This window comes from Saccoglossus kowalevskii, chromosome 13 (genome assembly GCF_978046115.1).
Source record: "Saccoglossus kowalevskii chromosome 13, keSacKowa6.1, whole genome shotgun sequence".
NCBI lineage: Eukaryota > Metazoa > Hemichordata > Enteropneusta > Harrimaniidae > Saccoglossus > Saccoglossus kowalevskii.
The window spans coordinates 24,781,565-24,805,409 of record NC_140653.1 but is presented as its reverse complement, the minus strand read 5'-3'; the positions used below and the strand labels follow the sequence as shown (position 1 = coordinate 24,805,409).

The following is a 23,845-nucleotide window of genomic DNA, read 5'->3' as shown; positions in this document are numbered from 1 at the left end:
GGTCTGATTTGGACTATTAGTTCACAAGATATTAAGAAGAATTCAAATTAATAATTAAATATGCAAATGAGCTCATTAATTGATTCCTTGAAAAAATAAATCAACTTGCATCTGTACCATTGGTCACTCTGTCTTTGTACCAAGTCTCAGCAAAATCGGTCCAGGCATCTCCGAGAAATGATGATGGACACACCCAAAAAACGAAGGCGAAAAAAACCGAAGGCGATATTATACAAGCCCCCTCCCGGACTTTGCAGCTAGTGAGATATGTCTTACTAAAACCGTCATATGACCTATATGTTCTACAGTATTTTAAAACTTGAGACGTACATACACTATGAGCTGGAGCTGAGGCAATACTACTTGACAAATACGGGAAATTGTTAATTTCCAAATTGAAATCATCTCGCTTATCATACAGGTTTAATTCGGAGGGACAGATGAAGGTGTAAAGTTGAATTCACGCTCTCTGATGTGTTCATGATGGTTAGTTCTTCAGGGTAAATCAAGTGAAGATAACTAGACACATTTTGTTTTGTTTTTAAACTAAAGAAGTCGTTTTTCTCGACTTAATGAAAGATATATAAATTGGGCCCAATACTGATACAAGAATAAGTCTGCTAGAAGTGGTGCTCAATTCGTGCCCATAGTGTGTTTAATTTATCAAACTTGACAAATATATTGTCTATAAGAAAGTTTAACATGTCAATAAATTCAACATCATTATATTTATGTTTTGCGTGCATTTTGTTTTACTTTTATCGATAAGCACGCCATATTCAAATGAACCAAATATTTTGGATCTATCAAAGTTTAAAACTCCTACACCAACTGAAGAACTGACAATAAAATAATTTCTATTTTGAAACTTAAAAACGCACGTGTATCTCAGGTGTTCCATGCTCAATATTAACAGAAAAATCATGTTCCACATTTGCCATTATCTCCAAATCTGAAAGAAATGTAGAATCGATGTAATGTGACAATTAAATAAATGTGGCATCACTTAAGTGACCTTTATATTATAATATATATAATTGATGTTTTATACATTTATTATAGAAAACCGTAAAAATATACTACGAACTGGAAATCGGAATATATCACGTTAAAAGAGGGTCATAAATATTTATAACAAAATATTAGACATCTACAATTGTTAGAGATCAATTTCAAGAAAATAATTTGAAACATTTATCATCATACACTCGCACATTGCATAGCAATTCTCGCAAAACCAAAAACTAGTTGGTAAAACACCGTTTTTATATTACTATGACAAGGACTTGACAGTTATCATAAAACCCAGTAGGAGGCACAGAATCGATATTGTGAACAAAGTACCACGTGCTAAAAAAGGAGAAAACATTAAAAATCTGAGATTCTGGCATAAAATATATCAAATTTCAGAGAGATATAGAAAAGATATTTACATTCCAATTGTGAGAGCCTTTTGAGTTATGGCTCAAATACGAAATCAAAACATTAATATTGACTAAAATAATCATTAAAATTTCAGATTTGGTTACAAAATGAACAAATCTAAGAGAGATCTATCCACATACCAAATATACTAATGTACAAACGCATTCTGAGTTAAATTTTCAAAGATGAAAACGGACATGTAACAGTTCACGGATGGAAAATGGAATTCGATAAACTCAGCTTAGCCAGCTTCGTTGACAAAAACAGTCACGTGCACCACACTTAGCAAATGAGCATGATGCAAAACTCACAATCAAGAATTGTACACGGATATTTACTCAAAATCAAAACGCAAATTATGCACCATATAAATGTACTTTGAATACTTTAGTCATGTACGTCCATGTATAAGGCCAAATTGTATCTGTAAAATTGATAGTTGTTTTACATGGGGTTAAATATCCAAGTGGCCAAAGTGCAACACTTCTCAAAAACCATCACCGATGCCAATCTCATTTAAAGTAATTTTGTCTTCAGAAAGTGACACTGTCATTGATGCGACAAGCACAACATTTCGCAACAATTAAATCCAGGAACATACCAGAATCAAAGGTATTCCTGATGACAAATGAATCGAACATTTACTTGTTTAACTATTTTCAAATCATATCTTATGTTATGACATGGTTCAGTCTACTGTCCAAACAGTGCTTATTGTGTTCTGATCCTAGAGATAATAATCCCAGTAAATAAAAGTACTTTTAAATTATTGAAATCATATATATTTGCTGTTACGGTATTAATTATGAATCATAGTGCACATGAATCACAAAGACGAAACCGGTTGCAGCAGCACATAAAATGCGTCGCCCACAACGTTCTCCGTTCGCTTCATTCACCATATCTAGCTGCACGTCCCTCCATCGTCATGCCATATTTATAGCAAAAATCAGTATATGTTCTCTAAAATTCGCCACCGAGGGCGTGATTTCGGATTTTAGAGAACTGCCGAACTGCTGCTGTTGACTGCATTATATAAGTGTTATTTTGTTGTTTTTAAATCTAAATGTAAAGACGTGATTCAGTACTGATTGTGTTCTGGTCCCAGAGATGCGAAACTGCTGCTGTTGACAGCATTATGTAAGTGTTAGTATTAAATATCAGGATATATAATAGTCACGGTGTCAGTAGGTGTTCTTTTGCTTGTTTTAAAAGTAAGACATGATGATTCAATCTGCGGAATAAAAGTTTCAATTGTATTACGATTCTAAAAAATATCTCATAGCTTAAAATTTCACGACTTGTGTGTTCTGACTAGAGTACTTAATTTATTGAACAATTGTGTGAAGGTATATAATCGTGTATAAAATATATAGTATATAGTATAACCCTTTTTTCTCCAATTTTCCTTGTCATCTCAAACTACTAATAATCATACTGCTTTCTGTTTACTCTTTGCCTTTAACATACTGTAGCTCCAAACCTCCCCCGCCATTGATTTCCAAATTTATAATCGATATACTATTTTCAAATATTCGTTATACTAATTCCCTACGACTCATTTGCATATGTTAACTTAAACATGTACATGGAACAATGACGGCCACATGATTATCTAGAGCATATCTTTAAGATTGAATTTACTTTTTTATACTTGGGTTCTATTTTTTTTACACATTTTTACAGGTCAGCATAACACATGCTTAAGGTATAATAAAATTCATGTCACATATAAGTTAGGCCAAAAAAAACCTATGTTGCCCTCAAGTCGAAAAATAAAAAAAATAAGCCGTTCTTTTTTTTTCTTTTTTTTTTTAAATTCGTGAAAACTAAGAGTATCATAAATAGCCAAGGTATATGGACTTCATAGTATTCGGAACATGTCAGAGAAATACAGATCAGCCCGAAGTTCAAAGTCGCCACTTACGGGCTTTGTGGATCAAACAACGGTCTGGGATCCTTAATTTTTAGAGGAAACACTTTTTTACTGCTTAAAATGGTGAGTTTTTAATATTTGGGCCTATTAAAAAAAAAACGCGACCCGATATTTCATATTTTTCGGTCGGTCGCTGAGAGCAACAAAACAGTTTTTTTTTTTGATATTTGTTCTTGGTAGAATGATTTCACTGAGCCACAAACAGCAGAGTTGGAATAGAAATCATCATCACTTTCAAAAAGATATATAAACACGTGAGCGTCATTACACGAATCGGGATAGGTTGGATATTCTATTTGGTAGGCGCAGTCAAAGTACATATTGTACTGCATTTCACCGATGAGGTTATAGTACCCCGCCAATTGTTTGATGGCGCACTTAAATAAACGTAATTTGGATTACAGACAATGCAGGGGATCACAGTTCAAAATACCTTTATTCCTAGCGCTGTTATGAGTATGCTTGGCCGTTGTAGAATACCATTAACCTAAACAGCCGAAACGTTTTTATTGGCTATTAAACATTAAAAATACCACAAAACACCGAAATTTAGAATATTAAGCGTCACGAATATGATTTAAAAGACATTTGGCCGCCATTAGGCCAGTTAAACTTTACTTAAATATTTAAATGTCGGACCTTCGTATAATTTGTTTATAAATCCATATAACTCATTTTAAATACTGAAGATGGAAAATGGTCGAGAAATGCAAGCATACTAGCAATATTCACATTACATGTGTCCCATATGCTCTATTTTTGGTAGAGGACTCGGAGATTGCCAGCTGAGATTGCCAGTAATGCTAAAAAACTGCAATATGTACACTCTGCTCAAAATCATAACGTGAATGAGAAGGACGCAGGTCGTGACACAACTTTTGTCAAGTTGTCGCAGAACGCAAAAACCAGGTGAAAGATCACCGCATCTAATATGATTGTTGATTGTGACAAAATTGGGGATGACAAATTAATATTGTCGACACACAATGGAAAGGTATGTAGATTTAGTTGGAGGTTATTATGCATACAAGACCTTGGCGCGTGCTATGTGTTTTCAGGAGAGGCAGTACGAGTTGCTTGATGATCACGGGTTTAACGACTCACTGCTATAATCTAGATAGTGAATGCTAGATAGTGAATGTGGTAAGATCTCGTTGTATTTTTCAGCCAGCGATAGAAAATAATAAATGAGACACTTTCGATCATTAATATATATTGCTTAAATAGTACAGTTAATCTATGTACGCCAATTTAATATTTAACGTTAATTGTATGCGAATATTCACAACTACCGTGATAGAATTGTCACACCAACAGCGGGATTTGAAACAAAAATAGATGGAATGTTGATGAGACTAAAATTGCAGATAGTGTAGATATTTAAATATAAATTAACATGCGTATTTTAGCAGTTTAAAAACACACATTCCAAAAAAAAAACGGATTCACGTCATGGTTTCCCATAAATGTTTGGAACTGTGTTGCTGTTGTTGTATAACAGCAGAGTGCCACATGAGATGGTATTTTGCTGATCGGGTCGACTGGCTTCGTTGTAAGTTTAATATTTTGTCATAACTGTGACAATACTATCAATTTGTTCAAATATGGTGCTGGGGCTTGGACGTAGGTTTATTTGTTAACACAATTACCAAATATTCATTTGTTCATACACTTAAGATTGATTTACAATTTTAAGTCATGATTTGTTCAGAAATGTCCAATTATTGTTAATCCGTTATTGCTTAAATAATTGTGTAGACTAGGTAACGTGGTTAAATGGATATAGTCAGCTTGGGAACAATATCTCATCGCAAAAAAAGCGACATTGGATATAGTATGTAGCAAACATATATTTACATTTTACAAAACTACCAATTGTGGCCACCCTCTATAGTCAGCATAGAACTAAGCAGAGATAAAGGAAGAGACGTGTGTAATACGAACGCAATATCTATGCAATCCAGTATTGACATACGTACACTAGATAACAAATATAAAGGTAATATGTTCTAATCTACAGTGAGCCACAAGGGGTGAGACACATGTGTCGTTCAATATCTGAAAAATTTCACTCCCACTCAAGTGTCAACACAGTTTTAAAGAGAATATTCAATAAGCTGGTCACCTACACAGCTACCATATATTGACTTCGTATCAATACATGCTCGATTCCTTCTAGTGTTACTGTCACTGCCATAATGTTTCAAACACCAAAACAGCAACATCGCCAGCTTAGTTGCTGTTGATCGTCACGTGACTGGAGCTGGTTTAATCAAACCATTTTACGAGAGTGCGCCGTTAGACTAAATACGCGCATTCTCTAGCATTCTGCCCGGGTTAATTCCACGCACTTGACACTAGTGACTTCGTAAGTACCTACAATTCGTTTAAAGTATTTATCTTTGCCATTGTCATACAGAAATTTAAACAATTGGGTTAAATAAATTAAAAAGATATTGCATCTTTAATTTATATTCAACGTGTCATAGTCCCTCATCCATTAGTTTGATGTCTTTCGATGAGGTTGGTTGGACCCACACTTGTCCCAACCGCAATTTCCAAGCGTGCATAGTAAACCAGTGAACAACTTAGATGGCCGTGAATGCTGGTGTACGGAACAATATGGCGGTGGCATAAACTAGGTGCTGCATCTGATAATGAATGCAATATATGTATTTTACGTATGTCCACTTAGGAATTCAAAATTTATTATTGATTTATCAGCGATTTATCATGTTAAGTTGTTCGCAAAAAAGCTTTACACTGAAAAAACGTTATTTACACAAATGGTATCGCACGAAACAGTTGGAAACCCAATATTTTCAAACTGATTAACTGATTTGCGGAGTTGTGTAAAACAAATTGCGTCCATAATTAAAATTGTGTGCGTGATTACAATCCGTGTTAGGACAATACAGTATGTATATACATTAAACAACAGATTGAGTTGGGGTAGGGAATTGTGATCGTCGTAGCGCACTGCAATGTGCTATCTATGTTATATCCATCATACTGTCCGCGCTGGTTGAGCCGTCGTGCTCGACTCCTATTTGAGTATGGTGATAACGGCGTATGCTCCGCCAAACCCACTCACTGTCTCTTATACTCTGTTATACTCTGTTACCGGTACGTACCGGTATGTACGGTACGTACATGCAACAAATATATCCCCCAATATCTGTAGTGTGTTCTGATAAGATTAAAATCTCGCGGGACCAACAGTTTATGTTGTCTTTATGCGGCAAAAAGAATATTTCGCGTTAACTGGGCCATCCTATACCAACATACAGCCGGCGGCTATATCCATCCTTTCCGATGTGAGAAGATATCATGATTAAGGATTTAGGCTTCGCATGTTCGCATTAGTACTATATACTGCAACACTCACATACTCCTAGATTCTTAGTTGCATTATTGTATGTCATGTCATGTCCATGACTCAAAGACTATTCGAGTTCCCTTGTACTTCCAAAATGACATCCAGGTTCCCATCAAACTCATGGACACCTAGGTATTGCTACAGCATGTTTTTGTGACACTTACACATCACTGGACTGCGAGCGAGCTTGATAATAATGATCCCATTGTTGTCCCATCCTCGCATCCATGTGACGGTAGAGCAACGTAAACGATAAGGTTTACGTACTCTAGATAACAAAGAGATTCAATGTACACCCAGCAATAAATACGAATACGAACTATTATCTCACCCCCCCTCTCTCTCTCTGTCGGGACAATGACGTGTACCTCTACGTCAGACTATATCTCTGCAACTGCACACAACCAATATGTCCTCTCTAGAAACATGGGTGGATAGAATCGGACCACGACTGAGAATTCACAGCCCATTGGCAAGACAAGCTGTTGCCGAATTTCTTGGGACGTTCGTCTTGATAGTAAGTATATGCCATTTTATGGGGCGGTAATCGTATAGCCGCATTATTGATGTTAAGTTCGAAACATCACAGTTATTCACAATCTCTTAAACAGTTCAACTATGATAATGTTTGAACTCTAATCGCATCGGGTTGTCGAATGACAGTAACCCTGATCATGATCGCATTACAAATTTCTTTTTTGGACACCAATGCGACAAATTGGTCATAATTACTAAAATAGATGATTGCATGAAAACTGATTTCTGATATTCTGCATTTTTAGTTAAGTTAAAACACGTGTCTTTATTGCGATGAACTTGGAAAACACACAACTGGCCAAAATCCATATCATTTTTTGTTTATTGACAGATAAGGGGAACATACAATACTTTTTTGTCGAATGATTTGCAATTCTGACAGAACAAAATGACCGTGTTTGCATCGGATAACCTTGGAATACAGTGTTCCTGGCAAAATGTCGTTTGAATACTGTCCGCTATTGTTTCACACCAAGGCGCCGATATTCTTATCAGAAAGCAGACGTGGAGCAACAAGGATTAGCCTGTTGTGATGTAAACCCCAATTATTCATCCCCACCTGATAAAAATGTTGATTGTATTGCCATTTCACTTCATTTCTCGCGTCGTCCAATATATACATTAGCATGCGTAACCCCACGCACCTATATCCCAGGATGTTCGCATAAGTAAAACGAACTTGAAGTTCTCAAAACAGTATACTATAATTCTTTTGATGTTCTTTTCTTACACGTGCTAGATTACGCTGTAATGAAATATTGTTTGTTCTTGACGTCGGAAGTGGCCACACATACACGTTATAGAAATATACATTTTCTTACTACCACAGTGCGTCATACTAGTATTTGGTTTATCGGCTGAAAATATTCGACGGCGCGTCGTGTGCGGTAAATGTACCAAACATTATACAGCATTATCCAAGACGGTTAATTTAGCGATAATAAATACATCGTGTAAAATACATGAAATGAGAAACCGCCTGATATTACTGATAATGCAATAATCATTTAAAAATAACAATCAATAACAGAAACTTGTTACAATAATCTATATATCACAAATTTGTTGTTGTGATTAAAAAAATCCATGTGTAAATATAAAATTTAAGCACATTGCTAATTTCCAATTCAAGACTAGTATATAAGGAATAACAGAGCCAGTTGAAATGTACATTAAAATATGATGACGTCACACGACTAAAAACATAATCAAAGTTGGCAGCATGAATGGAGTAGGCCAATGATGATAATATGATTACTAATATGTTTCACAACTTCACAACTATACCCAACTCTATTCAACTATTTAACGATAGATTTTGTAGAAAACGTCTAGGCCTAACATTGAGGTTAGTCGGTAGATGTACGAGATTGTTGTTAAATACGATAATACTGTTAAATAGACAGCCTCAGATTGGCATAAATGTCACTTTTCTGGCTAATGTTGCTAGCATGAATCTAACTTAGAATAATTTTTTGGCGGAGTCCACATTTGACTTGTACTGTGATGTACAGTTTAGTTTGTGTTGTTTTACAGTCTTTGTTTTGGGGAATTGTAGAGTATTTTTAGATTGTTCTTCAATCAGTCTATTTTTCTTAATGGTTAAGCATTTCGAATATTACGTTAACGGTATTCAACCAAAGTAAAGTAACACTCATAGTGCTGGCTAAAACTAGAATACATACAGATAAAAGATTAATTCTCTTCATCAATTGAAACATGAAAATATGTTGTAAATGCGACGTGAAGTCTTCAGCTCAATTTATTACTATATAAGGAAATAAAATAAAAACATACAATAATAACTAGGAGATTATTCTCTCACCATAACATAAACTGCGCTCAATGTTCTAGCATGGTCAGGATAACTATTAGCAGTGTTAGAGAATTACTCTGCTGACCATTGTAGAATCCTACAGGTCTACCATGGTTGGCAAGGTTTAGTAATCAAATATCATAATAGTCAAAAGCAATGATCGGTGGTTATAGAATTAACTATGTATTGTTAACTCAAAATTGAAATGAATACATGAAATTGTTTTTCACTAGAATTCTTGGTAATGTATGCATTGAAAATGGCTTGTCAAAGTGAGTGTGACTAACACCACACATAAAGGCAGAATATTACTTACACGATATATGTGTTACTTTGCATGGAGCAAAGCCACACATGATGATTATGATGTTAGTAATTTTGACATAAAAATGCTTATTTTAAAGGGCGGTGGTCGTCGCGCCGCGTCCTGTTCGATATGGGACTCATAGCGACGTATACAACGCATGTAAAATACATTGTTTATTTACATGAAATTCGAACACGCGCTGCGCGACGACCACCGCGCTTTAAGATATCCTTGAATATGACAGTGCGATGTCATAACTTAGAAGCCCTACTCTATTTATAACTAATCATCCCAACTGTGACAACGCATTTAGCAAATGAATATCAACTCCTAGCTTATAGAGGAGCCTAAGATATCTGAAGTAGATATTGGAAATAGAAATATACGATAAATTGAGCGATTATGGAAATAACCGGCGTGCTGTTGGTTTGCAGGTTCTAGATAAGTCAAAGATACCAAATATACACAGATTCTAGTATTAGTTGTTGCACTCTGGCTGACTGAAATTAAGATTGAAACTTGTGTGGGAGATTTGAGAAAGTTTGAGTAAATATTATTGGTAAATATTTGATACTGAATATATGTGAGGCTAACCAGGAACAGTAACAATTAACCATTACGAAGCAATTTATATCACCCGATCATGTCAATCATTCTGAATCATTATAGTGAATAGATTCAAATTGGCAGCATGGTAATTTGAGGAAAGCTAGTAGTAAATATACGTAAGGTTGGTGCCCACATGACAGTAAGGGCAAACATAAAGAACCCCGCATTTGCCCCCCTCCAGAAAAATCGGCATTGGCCAAAGATTAAGCTGGACAAGCCATTACTATAAGCAGACACAGTCGATATCAGGTGCAAAGAAACGCTGATGTACAATAAACCCAGTCATATATATCAATAACCATATGAGGACTGACAGAGATAGCATCATAATGCATGGTCCGAAGATCGATCTACGGGAATTCATAATGGAATTATCATGAATTTGTTTACGCGTATCTGTTGACCGACTTAATTAGTTGATTACGAGCGAATTGCTGTGTTATGTCTGTCATCGTGTAGGCCTATTTGAAGTTTTGGACGGAACTTGGCTCAGTGGTTTGGAACTAATTACAAGATACCGTCGCTATTCTGACATCCATAGTTATTAATGTAGTGAACGATTAATCAAAAGATATGACGTATTCAGTACTTAGTTTGATTGGCTTTATGATTGAAGGTTACGCCCTAGAGTCTTTTTACTGCTTTGTAATTGGTTAGAGTTTTGAAAATGAATAAAGAGAGTTTGAGTTGGTCTTGGCGAATACTCCACGACAGACGCAGCCTTGGGCAGTCGAGTCTGAGAGTCCGAGAGAGTCCAGGGGCGAGCCTTGAGGCAGTCCAGTCTTGGGCGAGTCTTGGTTCAGCCTTGCGAGAGTCTTGGGGATTTTTTCCCCAGGGCGCTGTGTCTTATAGAGTGCTCGATTGACCGACTAAGACGAGAGCTGAAACGTATTTCGTTGTGTGTGCCTTATTTGACTGTAAAGTTAAAGTGACTTTCCCGATCCCGTACCTCAAGGGGACGCGATAGAGAGACGAGACGAGTTTCCCCGTGACAGTGTGGAGAACCCCCCAGAGAGAAGAGATTTATCCCCTGATACGTGAGTGGAGATCCCGGGCAGGTGTTTAACACACATTGACATCCTGTGAAGAGAAGTGAAATGGCGAAGGTGTGTCTTTCTTGTGAACCGAACTAACTAGCAGCGATGGCAGAGACGACTCGGAAACTGCGTTTGACGACTAACGACTTTACCCGAACGACACCGATGTACAACGCTGAAGAGATGAAGATTTCAGAACCCCTTCGGAAGGACCAGTACCGGATAGGACTGTATAATTAAGAATTGAGCGACATTAAAGACAAGAAGAAGATGAAAGAACGACCCGGACTAACGCGACAAGAGAAGAAGACGCTTATAGACTTTGACTTTAGCTATCTGTGTATTGCTTAGAGAACCGCTCGTTGGACACTGTAACTAACACTGTGTAACTCAGGACGTTGAACTCTTTTCCAGAACCCTAACCCTATTGCTCAGTAATGTAAAGTATTGCTTGCTTTTCCTATCGTTTTTTCTTACCGTTCTTTTAGTGATGTTGAATTGTATGTATGTAAGCGCCCGGATCTTTGTCTTGATATGATATTTGGTGACGTTCGAGGTCCTTTATAACGATTTAAGCGCGCTTCAGTGGACGAGTATTTGCAACACAGTGTTTTGAGTTTTGTTAAGTTTTATGGTGTTTTAATGAGTTTATGAGTAAGGATTATGATGGGAGGAATGATGCCCCCACGTGTTTTTAAGAGTTTTGAGATTTGTCGAGTACAGAGATATCGACGTTTCAAGAGTTGTTTTTGTTTATGTGTTGTTTCCGGAATACTTCTGACGCTTTTTTGAGTTGATAGCACCTTTGTAACGTTTTTTAATGTCTTTTTGAGGTGAGAGTTTGGTGCGCTTATATACGTATTGTTTGATATCGCAAGCTTTTGTTCACGATTGACAGGTTTATATGTAACTTAGTAGTTTCTATCGTTTCGCTTTTCCCCGTCTTATTTGCCAGAGGAGTAATGTTTTATATAGCGGCTTTGTCTTTGCATTCTGTTACCACGCCGTATGACTTTTGTTTAGATTAACGAATTGTGAGTTCAGTTGAAGTTCATAAGCGTATATGACAGGAGTTTGATTAATAGCTTTTTATTCATTGTTTATTAGTTACCGCTTTGCAATGCTTTAACCGAGAGACGCATCCCTGGTAATCACGTGATCATGCTGTCGACTGCAGCGATTGGCTGATCGCTTGGTTACACCGCCACGCCTTAGTTTTTTTTTGACCTTTTGATATCGAGTTTGTAACCTTAGTAACGGAGAAAGTGAAGCAAAGGGTTACCCTCAGCGGACCGTTTTGAGAAAAGTGAGTCGATTGGTAGCCTTTCCCTTGATATTTGTGACTTTATAACCATTGTATTTAGACTTTATAATCATTGTACTTAATTAATGTGTTTTACTCTTTTTGATTTATTCCTTTTCTTAGTATTGTATTTAACCTGTATGACGATGAGTAGAGGACGGTATCTTTGATTTGTGAACGTGCAATGCCGGGAGGCATATCTCTCAGTTTGGGTGAAGAGATGTATCATGAATTTGTTTACGCGTATCTGTTGACCGACTTAATTAGTTGATTACGAGCGAATTGCTGTGTTATGTCTGTCATCGTGTAGGCCTATTTGAAGTTTTGGACGGAACTTGGCTCAGTGGTTTGGAACTAATTACAAGATACCGTCGCTATTCTGACATCCATAGTTATTAATGTAGTGAACGATTAATCAAAAGATATGACGTATTCAGTACTTAGTTTGATTGGCTTTATGATTGAAGGTTACGCCCTAGAGTCTTTTTACTGCTTTGTAATTGGTTAGAGTTTTGAAAATGAATAAAGAGAGTTTGAGTTGGTCTTGGCGAATACTCCACGACAGACGCAGCCTTGGGCAGTCGAGTCTGAGAGTCCGAGAGAGTCCAGGGGCGAGCCTTGAGGCAGTCCAGTCTTGGGCGAGTCTTGGTTCAGCCTTGCGAGAGTCTTGGGGATTTTTTCCCCAGGGCGCTGTGTCTTATAGAGTGCTCGATTGACCGACTAAGACGAGAGCTGAAACGTATTTCGTTGTGTGTGCCTTATTTGACTGTAAAGTTAAAGTGACTTTCCCGATCCCGTACCTCAAGGGGACGCGATAGAGAGACGAGACGAGTTTCCCCGTGACAGTGTGGAGAACCCCCCAGAGAGAAGAGATTTATCCCCTGATAGAATAAGAAATTAACAATGGATATTCTCAGCAAATTTAAGGGTTACCCGGTATCAGATAAAGCTGAGAGTGTCGCACATGAGACAACAGATTGCAATAAATGTTTAGGGATGATGTATACCAGATGATGAACATGGCGTGTACTGGTTTTGATAGTGCAAATGCAGAATAGATAACACATGGTCTCACATACTGAGCCATCAAGTCGAGTCCTGGATAAATTTGACTACAGTAATTGCCAAACAAAAAAGATTTGGTAGTTTTAATAAAATCCAAGAAATGAAAAAAAGGTGTTTACAGTGTTTAAAGTTTTGCATTTGTCACCATAATTGAAGGCTCTGTTAGAAATTAAAAATGACTCGAGTTTGAAGACCATGTTGAATACGTCATTACTAGTATATTCAGACGCGACAGTAGACATCAGCAGTAAAACAAACAAATAAAGATACACGAGAATCGTTAGTTATCAGTATCAGATGCAACATTAAGAAATTAGATTATCACGTGACTGTACTATAAGGTTAATTGTGCTCCTACATAGCAACGAAACGAGGAAATTAGCATAATCGCGTATTTATCAATGATGTGAGCGACACTGTTGTTTATTCTGATAAGAGAGATAACACTCGTAATTTGATGTGTGTATTGTCAGGGTAAACAGACATTAAGTTGACGTGGTCGTCCCGTATATTTCAGCAGACATATTTCACATTACCCGGGGTACTATATTTATTTAATTCTTTACTAATTGTCAATCTCTGCAGTAAATTTCTGTGCGAAGAACGGTTCAATTATGTCACACAATTATTATAATTCCATTTTATTATCACTTGTTCGCCAGCTGACTGTGGGAGAGTCCCCCCCCCCCAATCCCAATAAAAACAGACGATGGATTATAGAATTGTGTGGAAGATGTGTACCAAAGGTATATGTCTTTTTCTTTCGTTTTTTTTTATATACAGTAGTTTTTGAATTGAATTGAATTGAATTGAATTGAATTTATTCACTTAATTTACAGGCAATATTGATAAAAAAAAAAAACAATACAAACAACACTGTTTCTGTAATCAATCATGCCGTGATTGAGGAAGTTTTACATCTTCTATGTTTCTTTTCAACTGGTTTGTATGTGCAATTAGCTAGCATTTGCTTTATAAGCTTGTCCCTGGTGATATTTGCATTTACCGTCTCCACTTTGTGTCACGTCGAAGGTAATCTCCCAAACCAGAGAAAGGGGCACACATTCACGTCGCTAATATGCAGCCAGTGTTACAACTGATAATGTAATAACAAATTTAATAGATTCACCAATCAATAATTTCAACAAATGTGCTTTATATAGTGTTATAACAATTTCAACGATATTGTAATGAAATCTAATCAAATTGCTAAGAAAGAGACGTTTTATTTCAAATTCCTACAAAGCGGGGAGGAAATACCAAACTTTCACAGCCAAACAGTCCATTGGGCTGACATTAATTATCGAAATTCGACCACATTTCGCGTTTTTTCTGCGTACGAACACCTCATTACACGAAGAACCTAGAATACTTGCCGGGGTATTTGAAATCAAAATCGTCTCGTCCAAGTTCGAGAGCCAATCAGCGACGGTTTTACAGTCTCAATTAGAATTCAAACTGCTCGCCACTCCGAAATGTTGACAGTTGATTGTTGTCGTGTTTCTCTTACACGTCCATCATACTACGATAGACTATGTTTAGATGGGCAGCGGTAGTCCGTGTTATAGCTGCGTCACGGCGGTAGTCTGTGCTGAATATATGTTAAATGTGCAGCCGAGGTTTGTTTCTGTATTAGATACATATTTTGCTAAACTTGAGATCGCAGTAGGTGTCTGTGTTGTGGTGCCGGTGATATCATGTGTTAAGACTGTGGCTACCATTGTAGCATATGTTACCATAGCAATAGCAAACATGTGAGAACATGCATCATATTAGGCACAACTTATATATCGTTTGTCAAAGGTCGGCAACTGTCGCGTCGTGTAACAATTATATGCTCATTAAATAGACAGTGTTGGCATTGACAGAAACGATTAGAAGGAGAGATTAGGGTAACCAAACTAGATAAACTTATACATGCTTGAAACAAACAACCTATTATCATTTACTCGTAATTTGATTTTTTTACAGTGGAGTATTTCACTGCCACGGTAGGTAGACGCGCCCCTCCAACGCCACGCTTATTTCACCAAACAGTACAGTTCGAAATAGCGTTTAGTGAACGCTGCTCCCACGGTGACTATTTGGGAATGTGCAAGTTCCTTAGAAAAAACAACACAACAAGACATTACAAAAAGTGTATGTTAACGTATGATAACAAGCATGACTGACTGACTAAAACAGTACATACAAAAATCGGAGATCGCATGGAAAGTTTTGATTGCGTAAACAAAAAAGAGAGAAATACGTATTAAAACACGTAATGCACACTGCAAATAAGCAAGTCTAACGAAAAAACAATTCTTTCAAAAATCCACCACTCATTCGCATTCATATTTCTAGAAATGTTTTTCTGACAATTTTGTGGTCACTGCGATCATCTCGTAATTGCCGTGACTTATTTTATACATCCCTGGTGTTATCTATAATGAAGGTTTCAATAATTTGGTATCATTTATTTTACTTACACTAATGTACATTGTTATTCCAGTCATTTGGTTGCAGTGGAACAGCTCAGTATATCCTCAGTGACGGGGAGAATGGGAATGTGCTCACTGCTAACTGGGGTTGGGGAATTGGTTTGTGTATGGGCATGTACGTTGCATTTGGACCGTCGGGTGAGTATGTAACACAAATGGTCAATCTGAACTTCTGACATGTTAAAAGTACTTTAGTGATTTACTGAAAACAGTTGGTGTAATCATGGACGTACTGGTGTAATTGATCATGTGCGTTATCACTGTACGCCGATCACATGGGTGATCTGGACAGAATCAATCTCACTGTTGTGACGAGCAAATCGACATAACCCGGTTGGCACTATGCGTATACTACAAAGGTTAATCGAGGAATTTGTTTCAAGCATTATATTCTTTTTAGGATAACTGTAAGTGGGCGTATATAGGACTGATAGTCAACATCAGTACATTACATGGGGTTTGCAGGTCTCATGCCACTAATCAACCAATGGCTCGTAGCCCTCAATTCAATTTAAATGCCTTGCAAGAACCAATGAAATTTTTTAAATATTTTTTTTTTCTCAGGTGCTCCCTGTTTGAGGGCGTAACCATCTGGGTCAAAGGTGAGACCAACACGTGGTCTTTTGTTTACTACTTAGCGGCTGTGTACCTGTGGGTTTATTCTGCGTGTATTTGGATGTTCTAATCTTGGTGTTTTTTCCAGTGATTTCTCTAGGTGCAATCCAAATACAGTAGGTGTGTCTTGTTTACCTGAGATTTGTAAGAGTTTGAGCTGGCCAATATGTTAGTTTTTTTCATATGGTTGATAACTGGCATGTTGATTTCCCATTTTTGAGCCATGTTTTCAATTTTCATCATTTTCATATAGCAATCTCGTCATATGTTAACATTGTCGTCTATGGAGATTCAATTAGTGGTATGAGCCTGCAAGTCGCGTGACATGATATCAAGATCCCTTTCCAATCTCGCTCTCGCATAAGCGTTCCCAACTCAAAACAATGCGAATACGCATGCCCAAGGTAACTAGGATACTGGGAGGTTCAGGTGGATCAAAATAGCTGCTCACGATATGACGGATTACGAGAACTATATTTTCTGTACATTTTCGATGTATTACATTTTTCACTATGATAGTGGGAAGACATGTTTTATTGTTTTGTTACAAACCTTGAACATTGGTATATGTCAAGTCGTAGCATCAATCTCGCTATCTACGAGATGAGACTTGAATGGGATCTTGACATGATGTCACCATACAGAACTATGAGCGTTGCAAACCCCACGTAATGTACCTCTGCCAAACACATATTACGAGCTGCCATGTCAACGAATCTGACATGCACAGAATATCTGACTGTTAAAATAAGTTTCTGTTACAGGTGCACATTTCAACCCCGCTGTTTCTGTGGCATTTGCGATAGTTGGCAGATTTCCATGGCGTTCTGTTCCAGTCTATATCCTGGTTCAATTCCTAGCGTCCTTTGTAGCATCTATAGTAGTCTATGGGGTGTATTACGGTAAGCATTACACAATATTATTAATCATATTAGTTAATTACAGTGACGCTGTAATACTGTAAATTTTATTGGCTGTCAGCTACCAATATTTGAGTTTGAACTGTGCGATTGAACAAATGTGCTATGACTCCATACTTTTATATAATGGATCACCAGAAGAAGAGTTGATTTCATTTGTTATCAGCGATTCCACGTTGATTCGAAATACATTTTGTTCTGTAACAATTACTTTATTTACCAGATGCACTGAATGATTTTGATGGGGGAGTTCGAGTTGTAATTGGTCCGAATGCCACAGCTAGTATTTGGGCTACATATCCACAAGAGTATCTGTCGGTGGGAAATGCTATATGGGACCAGGTGAGAATTGATAGGTTAAAGCGCGGTGGTCGTCGCACAGCGCGTGTTCGAATTTCATGTAAATAAACAATGTATTTTACACGCGTTGTATACGTCGCTATGAGTCCCATATCGAACAGGACGCGGCGCGACGACTACCGCCCTTTAACTGAACATTTGGCCGGACCAACTAATTTTTGCTACCTATACGGCCTTGTTACTGAATATGTTACTGTACGCATATACAATACATTATGCGGGGGATTCACATTGTAAAATAATATTAAATTATTGTCATACTGAAAACTCACTAGAATAAAGCGTTACGGTCGTCGCATCGCGCCTTGTTCGATGTGGCACCTTAAGCCGACGTAACATTGACGCGTGTAAAATACAAAATTCGAACACGCGCTCTGTGAATGTAGCGCTTAATTCATTATTTTGTTTGATTAGATTGCACATACCTAAGCGGCCGTCTCTCAGCAAATGATTTAGTCCAGGCATTTTCCGTGTCAAAATCGCGAAATTACTAAACGAACTACATGACGACGGAGCTGAATTATCCAAGAACCAACACATACCAAAAATTATATCTCAAACGTGGTACAGTTTAAGTCTAACCGAGACGGAAGTGAGAATTAGTTTCTACTTTAAATATCCAAACATATTTTCATATTTTAGTATAAGGTAGTAAACAACAATTCTGAGTTTCAATTCTTCGAATATTGTTGAAATTGAAAATTTTGTTGTTCCGCTAGCTGTTTGCAACTTATATTGTTATATTGTGTGTGACTGCGGTTATTGACGAGAGAAATATTCGCCCACCGCCTGGAATGGAACCATTTATTGTCGGGCTCCTTATATTTACTCTGGGCAATTGTTTGTGTTACAACGCTGGTGGCGCTATTAATCCAACGAGGGATTTCGCACCAAGGCTGTTTACTTATATGGTGGGGTACGGAAACGAGGTGTGGACGTGAGTATGTTTGGTGTTATGCAGAGAATTACACTCGTTCAATATAATAGTAGAAATACTCATTCAAGTTGAATTAACGAAGATGCTTTGATTCGTCTAGAGTATGCGTTTGAATAAATTTAAATATTTGACACGAATACTTATGCTAACTCATACATTTCATACATTAACATCACACCTACCTACCTACCTACCTACCTACCTACCTACCTACATACCTACCTACCTACATACCTACCGACCAACCAACCCTCCCACTCATTTTGTATGTACTATTTATTCTATTTTCTTAGCCCATATGGTTGGCACTTTTGGTGGATTCCTATTGTAATGCCATTGATAGGAGCAACACTGGGTGCATTAACGTATATATTTTTGGTAGAAATTCATCATCCACCGCTTGGGACAGCTGAAATAGGTATGCATTTTATTACGTTTTCATACTCCTATAATGTTGTACCAGTGTGATATTGACATTCACATATGTACGGAGAGAACCAGATACGGCTGACACTTATTATCTTCATTTGTTCCCGGTGGTAGTCGAGAATACATATTTAATACGTTCTTCATAAATGTACACACGTGCATGAAAAACAATTGCTACTTTGTTTTCAAAATAGCATTTTCTAACGCACAAACTAATGTTGTTTGATGTAATACCACAAAATTACAACAATTCTATGATTATACACAATAAACCGTAGAACATTTCCGTGTGGTTTATGACCAAATAATATGTACAGGATTCTACCGTAAAAGATTCAGAGCAAACCACTAACACAGTCAAAATGCCGGGTAATCGGTATATTTTCATATTCACCATACAGTTGACTATCTTTACATTTTATCTGCTCAGGTCAAGATATTTCAATTGAGCAAAGCAAAGCAATGGAGGCAGAGAAAGATAAAGTGAAAGATCCACAAACCAAAGAGATTAATGCAAATGAACAAGTCAACACCGATGATGGTTGCGTTATGAATGCGGCTTTTATTGACGACTGTGGAACAACCAATTAGTCTTTAAATGGACAGTGTAATACATGTATATATTAAAAAGAAAATATCCATAACTTGGTATTGTTTTACATATTTGTGTTTGGTTAAAGCGCGGTAGTCGTTGTGCTGTGCATGTTCGACATTTGTGTTGATAAACATTGATTTTCCCACAATCCAATGCGCTCTTCAAATAGAAATCGCAAGTATGAGGTTTGACCTGGGCGCGACTTGCACTGATTACCGCCGATGACTCCTTCGATACCTTCCAATCACATGAAAATTACCTAATTACAGCTTGGAAACGTGTCAGTTCGTACTCGTTGATCTGCGCAACAGTCAAAGTCGCCATCTTTGTTTATATGAGACCCATATATCTCGCACATGTGCAGCGCGACGTCTACCGCGCATAGTAATGTACATACCATACTGAAAAATAATACAATATATTCCAAGTTAAGCATATTTAATTAATTAAGTTATAACAGAACTAATTCGTGTATATAACAGGGTTTCTCGTGTATGTGACTACATGTGTTTGGTTACATCACAGTCCCTCTATCCCTCTATGATAGAGGGACTGTGGTTACATGTTATCGATTTCCAGATTCACGCAAGATTGACAGTTTCCAACTTGTTGTAAATAATTGTATTTTTTCTCGGTTTCAAAACTTTCTGTTCGTATTAGGATATATCGTGCAATAACAATCATGTTCAATAAACTAATTTAAGCAGAAAACCAATATAATAACTAACCAGAAATGTCAGTCATCTTCTCTAGAGTGTTAAATTTGAAATAAAACATCTGTACACCTGACTGTGCCCTCTAGTGGCGAAGTGTTTTTGTTAAGTAAGTGGGTGCGCGTGCAATTTTTTCATGGGTAATTGTCCATTACAACTTACAACTGAAGACAAAGCACAAGGTCAAGAATTGTGTTTCGAAAAGCATCCCACCATATTTCAATCGAATCCATTAATATTAATCTATATCAAGAAAACAACAAACGTAAAACAACGTGCTATATGAACAAATGGGTATTGTATAGTAATGTTTTACGAGAGAATTCTAAAAGTCTGGTGAATCATGTGACCGGCTGTGACAATGCCCGTGTAGCTGATGATGCCGTTCACCGGTTCATGCAATACATGGTTACAGAACAGGATTGAACGCAAAGGCAGGACGTTGTCTATAAAAACCCAATCTGATTAAAATCTGATGTAGTGTACGGGCTTTAATTATTTTGGCTATAAACTTATTTTAATTTTATTTTTTATTACTTTTGTTATTAATGCCCTTTTATTTCATTATTTTACTTTGATTTTTTTAATTCCGCCCTACCTACATCTGATCCGACGCCTATGTAAGTCCCGTTCAAATCTCGCGTAAGTAACAGCCAATCACAGCCCCCCTTTTACACAGGCTGTCGATTGCTTACTTTTCAGTGTATACGGGCAATCTTTCTGTACATTATGTTTTGCCCACTTGAATAAACCATTAATAAAAAATTGCTAGTATATTTTTATTTGCAAAAGAAATTCCACAGCATTTTACAATTTTTGTCATTACATTGAATATTTTTTTCACTTCCAACAAATGTGTACACTTCCAGATACATCTTCGCCAGCCAAGGTTCGTTCATTCAGTCATCGCTTCAATTTTACATCACTGAGCATAATTATCTAGAATGGAAGCAAAAAAATAAGTAAATCGTAATGATTAGAACACTGTAAACAGCTATAGTAAACAATGCAAACTGATTTTAAATTGTATAACGGTCACCGGCCCACGGCATCGACGCAGAAAATTGGAGCAAACAAATATTTCCTGATCAATTGCGATGTGTTCCAAATAAAAAATATTTTATTCCAGTCCAAATCAGCTCAATTACTTTAATAAAGAGTTATTGTATAATGTACAAAATGTTGATACAATTTGATGAATATTTACAGCTTCAATACCGTAGACGATTTTGGCCCGATCGTCAACAAACATCACCCGTCTCCAGGGCCTAGGGCAGGCGACTGGAAAAAGACACTGGTGTTCGGTCGAACCGGTGGAAACAAAATCGTCACTCCCAGAATAACTATGCGAAATAACGATCTAAAGTCGAACCATTCTAGCCACAATATTAACATAAAAATGACTTTCGTTGCATTTGACAATGGTAAACTTACCGTGTTATTCACGGTCGCTAACGTCGGTATAATCTGCCATTTTATTTGAGTGTGTTTGCCACCTGACTATGCCCGGTGACGTCATCATGTGCGCTATAGAAGGAGGTCTGTGATTCGTTGACTAAAATCGTCGATAGTGGGTCTCGTTGAAATCTCGTTACATAGGCATCGGGTCAGATGTAGGTAGGGCGGAATTAACACAAAATCAAAATCAAAGTAAAATAATAAAATAAAAGGGCATTAATAACAAATATAATAAAAAATTAAATTAAAATAAGTTTATAGCCAAAATAATTAAAGCCCGTACACTACATCAGATTTTAATCAGATTGATAAAAACCATGCAGCTTGAAGTGAAACATGTAACATGGAATAAAACAGTTCAGTATGTGTATAGCAATCGCTGGTGCTGGTAAATATATATACCGTAAAGAGGGCGGAATTGTATCGTTACTGATGTTTGAAGAATTAATAATAAAGGTAAACTGATGAGGATAAGTTATGGTGGGTGCTGACTCATATTAATGGAGAAAGTTGAACATAAATCGCAAGACAATAATCATTTGTATTATGCACAAGCTTGGAAATGTTGTAACTGAACAACACTCAGTGCTTATTTTTACCAAATATCTTTCACAAATGCTATTTTTGGAACAGTGGCACAGAACACGTTAGTTGCGGTCTCACACCACCATTTAGCACGTATCCGACCGCACGTACTATATAGGCCTAATTTTGTGTATAAACGCACTTGGCACGTGACAATATATCTTGGCCAGACAATGAAATTAGGACACTTTTAAGCATTTAGAAAGACAGCGATATTTAAAGACAGATATTTGATAGTTCTGCAAGAAACACAAAATGTCATGTACTAGTAATTTCGTGAAAAATTGGCAAATCTGGATATAAAATACGATGTAAAATCAAAACAGCTTGTGACAGTGTCAGCAGTAATAAAAAGTGGCTAATAATGTTTAAAGGTCAAATTGCCTGGAATATGAAATTATAGCTTCTAATTCAATAAATATGACTAGCAGCTTTTACCTGCTGCGATGCTTGTCGTCTTGGAGGTAATAATTATTGTTCAATATAACTACTCATTAACATTATCAAATGTGCCAAACGTAATATTCACAAACTGTATTTGATGTAAGTTGTTCTAAATGCGCGTAACCGTATGTCGAAAAACACTTATCTATTTTTGCATACGTAAGGTTCAGAAAACAATTAAAAATATGTGTTGGTCACCGAGTGCGTCAAAGAAATAAATAAAATGTGCGTTGTCACAGATTTCTTTTAAGGTTGGAACTGAATTTGAAAAAAAAAAGTTTTAGGACAAATCAAAACAGGTTTTTCGAATATTTTACCTTAAATAAATATATTTTATATTCAAAATTGCAATATCCGTTAACTGTAAAATTGAATATTTTTTTTTTCAATATAATTGCTAAAATTGTTGAAACACATTGAAAAATCAAGGAATGTGATTACTTGAACTCGTGTTTATATATCTGTGTTATTATGACTCGAACCAACGACGGTAAAATTAAAATATTCTGTTGGATTGTATTCACTAGACTAGTATACCAGTAATTCGGTATAATGAGTTATTGTTATTTATAGGGGATGCATAGAATTTGAGCTTTGGCCCACGATCCTGCCACGTATTGCCCACGTGGATAAACATTATAAATGAGTGCTACATTTTATCTGTCCCTGCGTATTTCCGACCAAGGACGAGCACTCAGTATTGTGCATTCATTAAAAAATAAGAAAACGCGTGCACGCATCGATTTTGGCGACTTCGTCAGAAATTCTTTTTTTCTTCTTTTTCTTTGCCATATTGCACGTTTTGGAGTGGGTTTACAATTATGAACTATTGCGGATATAAAAGTCTGTAATATGTAGAGGGCGTAACTTCAATATTATTCAGCACGTCTAAATA

The 23,845-nt window shown here is 36.7% G+C and overlaps 1 protein-coding gene and 1 long non-coding RNA gene across 2 annotated transcripts; one reads left to right on the top strand and one right to left on the bottom strand.

The window, feature by feature from the left end:
• The first annotated feature begins 7,149 nt into the window (after nt 1-7,149).
• LOC102804339 (aquaporin-9-like) lies at nt 7,150-19,799 on the top strand. Its single transcript, XM_006819018.3, has 7 exons — nt 7,150-7,257; nt 15,906-16,032; nt 17,274-17,411; nt 17,653-17,771; nt 18,509-18,726; nt 19,020-19,144; nt 19,586-19,799. The coding sequence occupies exons 1-7, from the start codon at nt 7,150-7,152 to the stop codon at nt 19,744-19,746; spliced, it is 996 nt and encodes a 331-aa protein (XP_006819081.1). The 3' UTR covers nt 19,747-19,799.
• Nucleotides 19,800-21,223: 1,424 nt separating this feature from the next.
• LOC144356065 (uncharacterized) lies at nt 21,224-22,223 on the bottom strand. Its single transcript, XR_013421365.2, has 2 exons — nt 21,898-22,223; nt 21,224-21,402 (listed from the first exon to the last, which is right to left on the bottom strand). It is a non-coding gene; the product is annotated as an uncharacterized LOC144356065 (long non-coding RNA).
• Between the last annotated feature and the right edge of the window lie 1,622 nt (nt 22,224-23,845).

Excerpts from the sequence above, each read along its gene's own strand:
- LOC102804339 (XM_006819018.3), top strand. The coding sequence starts at position 7,150 with ATGTCCTCTCTAGAAACATGGGTGGATAGAATCGGACCACGACTGAGA. Across the intron at positions 7,258-15,905 it reads TTGGGACGTTCGTCTTGATA|TCATTTGGTTGCAGTGGAAC; the intron begins GTAAGTATATGC and ends TTGTTATTCCAG. Across the intron at positions 17,772-18,508 it reads GAAATGCTATATGGGACCAG|CTGTTTGCAACTTATATTGT; the intron begins GTGAGAATTGAT and ends TTGTTCCGCTAG.